Below are 11,533 nucleotides of genomic sequence, written 5' to 3'. Positions count from 1 at the left end.
ATTCGGCGCGCTCGGGAGCCGAGGGATTGGGACCCATTGGCTGGGGGCCGCTGCCAGTCTCGGGAGGGGGTGTGGTGGGGGTGGGGTTTCGGACCGCCACTGGTCTGGGCCGCCTACGGTTTGCTGGGTGTTGGGTGAGCGTGAGCCTAGCTACTGTAGAATTGCAAACAGTTGGGAGCAAGCGAAAGCGCGCCAGAGAGAGAGCGAGAGAGTGAGGGAGAGAGTAGGAGGAGACCAAAAAGAGACAGGGCAAGAAAGCGAAGGCCTGAAGACCAACGATTTGAGACTGAATGACCATGGCCGTCTCCGCACCTCCGGTGATCTCTGCAACTTCCAGCGGCACAGGCGTCGCGGGGGGCTTATTTCGGGCCGAACCCCTGTACTCGACTCCTGGAGAGCCTCCTCGTCTCACCCCCAATATGATCAACAGTTTCATGGCTAATAACCACAGCGGCAGCGCGGGGGGTGGCGGGGTCGGTAGTGCTAGCGGAGGCAGCGGCAACACCAACACCAACGAGTGCAGGATGGTCGACATGCATGGGGTGAAGGTAGCTTCGTTCCTGATGGACGGCCAGGAACTGATCTGCCTGCCGCAAGTCTTTGATCTCTTTCTCAAGCACCTGGTGGGAGGGTTGCATACAGTGTACACCAAGCTGAAGAGACTGGACATATCTCCGGTGGTGTGTACTGTCGAGCAGGTCCGGATCCTCCGCGGGCTGGGGGCCATCCAGCCCGGGGTCAACCGCTGCAAACTCATCACCAGGAAAGACTTTGAAACTTTGTTCACCGATTGCACCAATGCCAGGTGAGATACTCGTTTCTTGGCTCGCTCTTCCCGCTTTGCCCTCTTCTGCATGTCTCATTCTCATCCAACTTTGTAGAGAGTGAGTATTAACTAGCTTGCTCTACTCTTTACGGTGTAAGACGGTGGGGAAAGAGGACTGGAAGGACTCATTAATTGCCTGTCCCTTCTAGTCCGAGCTCAGTGGCAGGGCTTGGGTCTAAGAAAATCCCGCACAAACTTCAGTTTGCGGTCCTGTACTGAAAGTTTCCAGCCTTTCTCCCATATCTTGCATGGCTTTCTGGCTGCTTGTGGTTATTTGTTAATTTCTCTATTTTGTTTTCTTTCTTGCTCTTTTGTGGCCGTACGGGTCGGATAGGTTTTTCTCCTGAACACGGACACCAAGGGCTTTCTGGATGAGTGGGCTGGCTGAGCTGTAAACTGGGCTCCAAGCTGGCAATCCAGAACACAGCATTTGGGGGATGCAGAGGGTCGGAAGTCTAGAATCCATCCCAGAGGGTGATTCGTTCCCCATCCTGTGTGTTTGTTGTGAGAGTGCGTTGGTGTGTGGTGGTGGTGATGGCGATGGTGTGTGTGTGTCTGGGTGTGTGTGTGCGTGTGTGTGTGTGTGTGTGTGAGAGAGAGAGAGAGAGAGAGAGAGAGAGAGAGAGAGAGCGTGAGGACAAGTGCTCACGCCTGCTGCGCAAAGCTTCCCCGTACACGATACAGGAAAGTCGATGGAGCCTTTTTTTTTTTTTTAAAGAACGATGACAGATGTCACTTTCCTGGGATCGTCCCTTTGGGTCATCTGCAGAGGGCAATGTGGGGCATGAACGCTGGGTTTGGGACCGGGTTGGGGGTCGGAGTAAAAGTTGGCAGGTTTTCCAGAGAGGATGCTTTCAGCTTTTACCCCCAGGCAAACAGTTGGAAGGATCCCATTCCCCCAAAGAGAGGATTCCATAAATGATGATGGCCAGCTTCTCTGGTTGTAAGTGTACCTCCTTCATATCACAGCTCAGAAGTACATTATAGAACAAATAGCCATTTGCATATGTCCATAAGCAAATTTTATTCAATGTTTCTGAGTTTTATAAAAAAAAGAAAAGTAAACTATATTGAAGATTATTTGATTTTTTAAGACCTGTAAATTAGTCTTCTTAGTATTTATTCCATCTGCAGTCTGTTAATATCTGTTAGGAAAGTACACATTTGGCAGATGTGATTAGCATACAAACTAAACCACCATCACCAGGCTAAAGGGAGCAAAGTGTTTTGTTGTAAAATAGCACTGCTGTTGATCATTTTGCAGAAAACTTCTGCAGAGGTAGACTTTCTTATAATGCAACTTTAGATCATAAGATCTCTGGGTTTATGAACCAAAACTAACTCAGTTGTCACATCTGTTGTAAAAGCCAAATTACTATGTATAGTTGAAGTATACTGGCAACTTGTAGACAAACTGTTGCTGACTGCTACAATCAGATAATGGTACAGAACTTACAAGGCAACCTTTTGTTTTTCTTTTTTTCCCTTTGAGCAATGTTCTCCTGTGTTCTAGCAATTAAACAGAAACCTGTTCATATGAGAACTCCTACCTGATTCATATCTGGGGCTTAAAAACCTGGTTTATTAGATCACATTTTCTTAAGGAAGATGGATGGCCTTAAAACACAAAGGATAACTGCTCCCTCAATAAAATAAGCAAATATAGGTTTTAAGAGTAGAAAGGATATTTTATTTTGACCACAAAGCACCCTACTAATACACAAACTCAGAGGGTTACCAGAGATTTCAGATGAGGGCCATCTAGTTTATTTGTTGTCATTTGAAAAGATTTAAACAATCGCAGACCTGAAAACCTATCTTTTCTCCTCCTCCTCCTCCTCCCTCTTTATCTTCTTTTTCTCCTCCTTCTCCTCCTTTCTCCCTTCCCTCTTCTCTCTCTCTTACAAATGCCCACTCTTAAAGAGGAACAGTGATTACACATAGGAAATTCTACGTTCTTTAATAATTAATTTACACACCCTTGAGCAAAATCTATGACTTTCATTAAAAAAAAGATTCATATTTTAATGTGATTTTGATGCTTTCCTCTGTAAATAGAAACTTTAATTTTTATTAGAGCTACTTACTGAAGGCAAAAATGACAAATTTCTCTGTATCCAGAGGCAAGTGTTCTTATACTATTTTTGGACCCTGTTATATGATGTGTTTTTAGGTTATTATTTTTATTCAGTTAAGTTTTATTTAATCCTTATCACAGCATTTACAATGCCAACTTTTTTTGGAGTTTAGATTGCTTTTGTGTATGTGCACATATAAAGGTGATAGAGAAATACTAAAAATGTAAGGATAAATATATATGAGATATGATGCAAGTGCTTCCTATGGCATTTTTTTTCTTTATGAGTATTTATTTACTACATGCATTTTCTATAATTGTGTTACAAGTGTTGCAATATATAACTGTAAAAATTTATGAAATATATTCTATGAATTCAATCTATAAATAAAGATGAGGAAAACTACTAGAAACATCTATATTGCAGTTTCTAGGTAGTAAACAAACCCTCACAATTTCTGGAAAAAAACTAATTAACATTACCAAATTTTGTTGCAAAACGCCCTCATCATCACATAGTTAAAAAACTACAAAATATGATAATGCTTGTAATGAATGCCTTATGACTTGAGGTAACATTACTTACAGATCTGTGTACTTTAAATCATTCCCAACATCTGAATGATTTTATAAAATTGTGAAATTAGTGTTTAAGTAAACATTATTTCTATGACTTTTCTATTCAGTGTAAAGAAAGATGAGGGCTGTAAATAAGAATGAGGCCCAAGAGAGACAAAATATGGTAGATGAGCCACAGAGCCAGTAAGAGAAAAGAGATGTAGGATATGAGCAGAATGATGCCATGAGAGGGAGTGAAAGATGGATCAGAAGAGCTTATAGAGATGCCCAAAGAAGATGAGCGAAGTACCAGTGGAGACTTGGCTAAAGAGGATTGTCTTGCAGGACTCATGACTTCCTAACACTTTAAGCTAAAAGGGGGAAAAGTGCAAGGAAAATGTCCGAGTGGAAACTCCTACATACTATTCTTATTTGAGAAAAGAGATTCATCTTCATGTCCTGATGGATAAATTTCCATAGTGTATTGTAGAATGGAAGGCCTATTTGTAATGGTGTCATTGGCAATTTTCTTTTCCTACATAACAAACATTTCTCCCCCTCTCTGTCAGATAACTGGGGAAGAGTATAAGTCCTGATTTAGGGTATTTTAATTTGAAATGCTTCCTACACTATTCCAGAACACACAAAATAGACCATTTTCAAATTGGTCATTTTCAAAGACCTTAAGGTATTGCCACTAAGTGACACTTTGATTTAGCTCAGGGCACGTTTTTATTAATGCACACTGAAGAAAAATGAATGAGTAAAATACATATATGATTGTTTCTTTGACAGTACTGAAAGCCACAAAAAGAACTCAGTCAGTGCCTTACATTAACTACTTTTATTAGCTAATTATCAAAATACTCAAAGTTGTCTTCCCAGAAAAGAAGTTGGAAAATAATACCTGCCTCAGCTACTAGAGAATAGAAAGACTAAAACTCTTGACTATTCATTGTTCTATTAAATAAGTCAAGCTTTACATCACTGCAGTTGCAGAGGGCTATATAAGTATTTTTCCTTGATACCCTTTAGCTTCAGAAATTAATTGTAAAAAATATTATTTGATGGTTATTAAGAAATGATAAAAAGACCCAAACCAAATAGGAAAAATTGTTACCTTGTTTTAGATCTTTGTTTTTGCAGATAAAGCACCGTGATTATTTTTTCTACTTCTTGTCCAAGAGAACTTGGAGTTTTAATATCAGAGAATGCAGGCAGGTCAGAAAGCAAATGTCTAAAAATCTCACTCTTATGCAATGGATTTTCCTTACTAAATTCTTCAAAGTTTAATGTGGAAGTAAAATATTAAATTAAAAATTGGTATTCAGTAAATGTGAAAAATCAGCCAATACACTTTAGTGTTATCTCTCTTTATCTACCTATCTATATAAGAGTTACATTGTCAGATTTCATGATCAACATTTAATTTCATTTGAGGACCAGCTGATTAAATGTTATTCAGTCATTTACATATAGTTAAATGGATGCTTAAAGAAACAAGAATGTATGATTAAGAAAACATTTTAATGCATTTAGAGACATGATTCAATATATATTCAAATTAATAAAGTTCATTTTTTAAGTAAAAATTTAAATGGTCCAGTTGTGGTTTATTGTTATTTTGACTGTGTTAACAGAACATAAATGGGCTTCCACATTAGAATAACTTTATGTGACTTATACTGACTTTTACAACAGTTTAAAACTACTGCTTTCAAGTACTAGAAATATGATTATTTTAAGCATTCAATGAGTTTGGCTTTGTATTCACACTTGATGAATATAGTTCATAATCCATAAAGAATAACAATTTACTTTGAAAATTGATGTTTTCATTCATAGTAAAGTTAAGCAAAATCAAATTTTTGAAGAACTTGCATCACTTTCCTGGGCTAATATTTTGTATGACTTACATTTTCGGAAATGATAAAAGGTTTTAGAAATTAATCTGGGCAGTAAATGCAGACATTTTAATTCATGGGATAATGAGGGGATAGTCATGTCTGTTAAAAGTAGTCACATAGTCAACAATGCATTGTCTTTTATTAGAGAATGATGTCAAGATTATAATTAAAGCAATCTAGTCATGTGCCAGTGCACAGAACTTCCACATGCACATTCATTTTAAATGCACACTTCTGTATAACCAACAATATTTGTATTTATCTAATACTTTAGCTGGATTTCGTATTTGTCCCAAACACTCATTATTGGGTGAGGGATATTATATTAAAGAAATGATGCATGGTATCATGGAGAATATCTTTGGATATTTATATATGATATTAACCTCAGTGTATAGTACATGAATGCCAATAAATAATTAGGAAGTGATGGTCTTCAGACACTGATGTTTTAGATAGTTTCATACAGGAAATCCCAAATAACTGTATAAAATATCAAGTCTGAATTGTTTGCTGCTTTCTTAAGTAACCTTATTTTGTCTTAATGAAATCTCTAGATGTTTTAAAAGTGCTTCCAGCTGGCAAATGTAATTGTAAGAAATCCTAATCATAATATATTATATTTCAGTTGGCAATCTATATCTCCAGTGGCACTTTATCTGGTGCATTTCAAGAAACAACTGATTTAGATAGATCCACTCTATACATCTCAAATATACATTAAAACTGCCTTAATTGACAAAAACTGAAAAGATCATGTTTTCAGAGAAAGGACATCAAACCTTTCCCCAAAAGGAAAACAATTAGGTATTAATGATATTCTTGTTGCATATTCAAAAGGTCTTTGGTAGCATTTTTTTCCTCCTTTTCTTCCCTTTCACCATCTCAACCTGCAAAACTCTTCACTGTCACTTCACATCACACAATTCTAAAAAGATAAAACAACATTTAAACACATTTGCTTTGGAAGGGAAATCGAGCATTTGCACCCAATAAGCCTGATTGTGGAACTGCATGCAAATTGTGTTTTGATTTATCTCTTTTACACTTTTTTCCATTTGAATTGATCTTGCATTAATTTCACCAAGCAGCTCTGTGAGGCTGCAGATGTTGCCCTGTGTTTAATAAATCAATGAGACAGATCTGAATGAATCACTTCAGATGGATTCTCTGCTCGGTTTGATGTCTAGATGTTATTCTTAGCTTGTTATCATGACAGATGCATTAATGTTCCCATACACTGCCAGCAATGTCAAAGAGATTGAAGCTTTTAAAGTGGCTGCATCCTTTTTTCCATTTTCTGCTAGAACAACTAAATTTATTTTATTTTATTTAGGAATCAGAGAAAAATAACAAACCAATCATAAGTTTCTTCATGGGAAAGATTCTTAATTTTCATGCTATGTTAACTCTTCCAAAATGGTGGAAATCAGTATCTTAAAAGCTAAATATAGTGTAGCTGCTTAATAGTGCCTCCACATTAATATGTAATCATGGTAGGAAAAATGAGAATAAGTAATATATGATTGGGACACATTGAAAGTGTCACTATAAATAGAATAATGCTGTATCCAAATTGATTACAGAAGGGTGTTAGTTTTTAAATCCTTACTAATAAGCTTCTTGTTGGCTTAATGCAGCTGCAATATACTCTTACCAAGGGATTTAGGACTCCTCCAGGATTTAATATTTCTTTTTAGTAAGAAGGAGACAGCCTGTGCATTGTGTATTTATCATTTCCTCACTTTGCAGTGCTGAAAATCTTAGAAAAGTTTATTTCATTTTAGTATGTCTCAACTATTATATTTTGGGTAATTATTTGTAAATTACAAATAATTCAATAACAGTAAGTGCTACTTTTATAATTTAATTTCTTAGACTATAGAAAAACATATGCACTCCAAAAGGAACTTCTATAACTCTAGTGAAATTTATTACCTACCTGCATTAAATATCATCACTATCATACTTTGTTTCATTTCATCCATGGCATCATTGCCTTGGTTTTTGGAGAGAAACAATTCTGTTAATTGTTGTGAAGTATTTTGAGTTTAATGTTGTCAGTGTTATAACTTTTTAGTTAATCTCTGATGTTTGAAAATACAGATTTTAAAAAAGATATTCAGTTTTTCTCTTGTTTAACTTTCTGGAGAATATATATTTTTAAAAATCAGCTTTCAGAGGTAGTTCCTCTTTGCAGGCCTTTACAGTATTCTTTCATCATAATTTTACTGTTAGCTTTATTAGAATAGGAAAACAGGAAACATTGTTAACTGATACCATTGAGGTCTCAAATTCTTCAGGACATTTTTATCTCCAGTGTTAGGCTAATCTTGGAAGCTTAAGATTCATGCTATGATCTACAGTATAGTTTAAAAAGAAGTTTCTAATGAAGTTCAGTAAGTTATGGACAAGAGTTAACTTTTTTTTTTCAAATTTTGCTTAAAGCATGGGAATGTCTTCATGGTGAGATCTTGCCACATCCTTCTTTAAAGATAAATTTATATATTAGAATTGGTGAAATTATTCTACTGAGAATGTGATTATAAGATGTAATATACACTGTTTTATGCAAAATTGGATATAATATAGCTAAAGAGCAAACTGATATATTTATCGCTACCTGTAATGATATCCCTAAAATAAAACTGAAGTTTTTACATAAAACAAAACCTTGGATTTGTAATAATAATTTCTGAGGAGTTATCTTTAACTTCAGTAATATTCACTGTAAAACTTTAGTAAGCCTGATATTGTATACATATTAGGCACCTAATTCACATTTGTTAAATGAATACAATCATGGACACACACACACACATTTATTCCTCTCATCAGAATTCTTTACACAAATTGCTGTGCTTTAAAAAAAAAACCTAAGAAGTAGTTATGTAAAGTATACAATTATAAAAAGACACTCATCCTAAAATTTTAATTCTATTATAAAACCATTTGTAATCATGCCATAAAATTTTCACAAATATACATATAAAGCTATCAAAATCTATTACATGAAATTAGAATGTTTAAGTGAAATGTATCTTTAAAGAAAGTGTGACTTCTTGATTGTTTTAAGTGAAAACCCATAGGAGGTGTTCTAATATTATTAATAGGCAAAAATTAATAAATAAAACAAGCCTACTATCATAAAATGATTCTCAACTATTTAGATTTATACTACTTGATGTCAGCATTAAACCAGGCAGTTGACTTGATCTTTTTTCAAACAGTGAATGCACGTTTATGAAAAATGAGTTAGTAAGAAGAGGGTTCTCCTTCCTTCTATCTACACTTTGTGAATAGAAAGAGAAATACTTAAGTATAATGATTTACTTTTTTCTTGGATAATCTCAAGACACATCCAATTGCAACACAAATTTGCATGAAGTATTCCCCCCCATTTAAAGGAATAGCTTAGTTTGTTCCGGTGTAATTAATTTTGAAGAGTAACATTTCCTTTCATCTAGGACCCCTGAGGTTGAAACTATTCTTACGCATGTACTATTTTGACCCATTACAATTATTTAGTTTATTAGAGCAAATAGTGGTGAAAACTTTGTGATTATACTACTGGAAAAATATATAGTACAGGAAAGTTTAAAAAATAATGAACCACAGTATTTTTATTGCTCTATAACCTTTTTATTTTTAAACAGGTTAATAATGCGTAATGTAGTGTGTATGTTAAGGTATAAAACATTCAGTTGTGATTGTGTCCAATGATCTTATCAGGTTGCTGGCAACTGCTAGCTGCTAACAGCATTTAGGCTACATTTAGTCTATCTGCTATTTATGTGATGGGTTAAAAAGAAAAAAAAGTAATATTGATCTGTTTCTGGATTAAAGTTTGAAATGGGCAACAGCCTGAACACAAAAGGCTTTTTTTTTTTAAAGATTTCTCTGCTTGCCATTGATCTCCTGGTTTTATTGCATTCATTATTTATTAAAAGAATTTGCAAGCTAAACATAATGTTAAGCTAGTTTGCACACAGGGACCGCACTTAGGAAATTGAATGGAAATTGCATTAGAGATGAACATCTGTGCTATTTTTCCACTCATGTGTTTATGGGTTTGTATAAAAGGTGTATTGGATTAACAGTTATAACCATTATAGCTTACAGCAATATGTTAGATTCTGAGCTTTTAGTTATTTTGTAAGAAGTCTGTCTCTCAATTGTTTGCCTAAGAAGTATAGTAATATCATCAGAAATAATATTTGGATAAATTTATTTTATTATTATATTTGTTAATGCATTATCTACATTATGTATCAATTGTGAGACTCCCTGCTTTATTGAAGTAAAAACAGTTTTTAAAATGCATACTTAATTATCATGTAAGACTATACTATCTCTTAATGGATATTGATAGTGGGATACATAGGTGCTATTTACACAGTACCTATTTTAAGAAAATTGAGTTTAATGCCATATTAACGCACACCATATTCACAGAAATTATATAAAAATTTTAATGTGACCATCCATAAAATGTTATTATATATATATATATATATATATATATATATGTTAGGCCTTGATCCTTCTGAAAGGATAATAAACATTCAGGCACTGAAGACTTGCTCTATATAATACTACAGACAATAGGGTGAGATGCTTTATGATATGGTTCCCCTCTTGAATTCAATCCAAGCTACTTTAATTATAAAAACTCAAGAGGAGCTCACCTGAAATAGTTCTCTGGAAGACATAAGTTAGATCCTAGTGAGTGTCTTCATTGCAATATTGTCTTTAATCTGTAAACTTTTGGAAAATTCATTCTATCCACTTAATTATTAGAATTTAAATAAAACAAAAACTTCTTCACAATAATTTTGATCTCTCATGATTAGATTTGTCATAATTGTGTGTGTGTGTGTGTGTGTGTGTGTGTATAGAGTATATTCTGTGGTGCCAAGCAGTGTTTGTTCTGGGTGAAGAGAGTGAACAAAGCAGTCTCTTCTCTCATGGAGCTTACATTCTAGAATCATGCTGTCTTTAGCTTTTATATTTTATATATTTTATATTTTATATCCCCCCTTTTATATTTGTTAAATTGTGAAATCTTTGAGATTACAAATTTTTGCCTTATCCAGTGTTGAATAATTCTTAAATTTCCTTTCTCATATCTGCCTCTTATGTTATATCAGTAAACACTAGATTTTTTTGTCTTTAGAATTATACCAGAAAGGTCCAACTAAAAATAGTCAGTTATTGATATATAAAATATTTTAGTTTTATGAATGTAGGGAATTACTTAGGTTATAAATAAAATATACATCAAGAGGAGTTTGGAATAAAACAGGTATTTCCACTTAAGAATGGCTGTAGTTAATTGACTTTAATATCTTTTCTCTGACATATATTTGTTGCAAGGAATATGAGTCCTTAAAAATTGATAAAATTAGTCATTCTATGAGACATATGCTTTTGTAATAGAATGTGCAACTATGGATTAGAAAAACATGTGTTTTTTTCCCCATGTAAAAAAGCTTGCTTTCATTTATGTTAGAGTTTTAAATAGATCCTCAAGCTTGATTTGCTTTGGTTATAGTGCTATACAATATTATGTGCCAAAAATTAAAACACAGATGAGAAAAAGTTATTTGTTTTTATTTGTTCAGAATACACTGACCCTTACATGTTTTACATTTAAGCATACATAACTCTGGAAAATAAGATCACTTGCAAACATGTATAATTAAATGTTTAATGTTAATGTTAAATTTGCTGCCTTGAAAATAGAATATGATCTGTTAAACTTCTAAATGTATTTTGTAAAAAAGTTTACGAGTACTATCTAGGTTTTTATTTGAGGAAGACAAAAGGGGAATTCATTCATACAAAGAAATTTACTGCATAGTACATTTTATGCATTGAACACAAATTTTTGGTCTCATTTTATAAGCCAGTTAGAATATTCAGTTTGAACACACACACACACACACACACACACACGTGTATTGTGTGTGTATACGTATATATAATATGTATCTATTGTATATTTCCAATTCACCCCATTTGTCACTTCAACAAATATTAAATAAGTTCCTGCTATTAGTCTGTACAAGGCTACTTTTCAAGGGGAGAGTAGTGATCTTAAGAACTATCCAAATTCTTTTTTGTCTCATCTCCAGATTACCTAGGTAGAGTTTTATTATTACA

The 11,533-nt window shown here is 34.2% G+C and overlaps 1 protein-coding gene across 2 annotated transcripts in view; it reads left to right on the top strand.

Moving 5' to 3' along the window:
• Positions 1-290: 290 nt before the first annotated feature.
• The window catches only part of DACH2 (dachshund family transcription factor 2), a gene marked incomplete at its 5' end in the record, with an annotated part of 684,702 nt that continues 673,459 nt past the window's right edge, over positions 291-11,533 (top strand). The window contains one exon of one of the 2 annotated variants that reach the window (XM_081223202.1): positions 291-805. In XM_081223202.1, the coding sequence (XP_081079328.1) occupies positions 291-805 (515 nt within the window). The remainder of the gene's footprint in view (positions 806-11,533) is intronic. The other variant, XM_081223203.1, reaches the window with a different exon arrangement.

Source organism: Mesoplodon bidens, assembly GCF_964165515.1.
Source record: "Mesoplodon bidens genome assembly, chromosome: X".
In the NCBI taxonomy this organism is placed as follows: Eukaryota; Metazoa; Chordata; class Mammalia; order Artiodactyla; family Ziphiidae; genus Mesoplodon; species Mesoplodon bidens.
The sequence above is the reverse complement of the archived record's forward strand: the minus strand, read 5'-3'. Positions and strand labels throughout refer to the sequence as shown.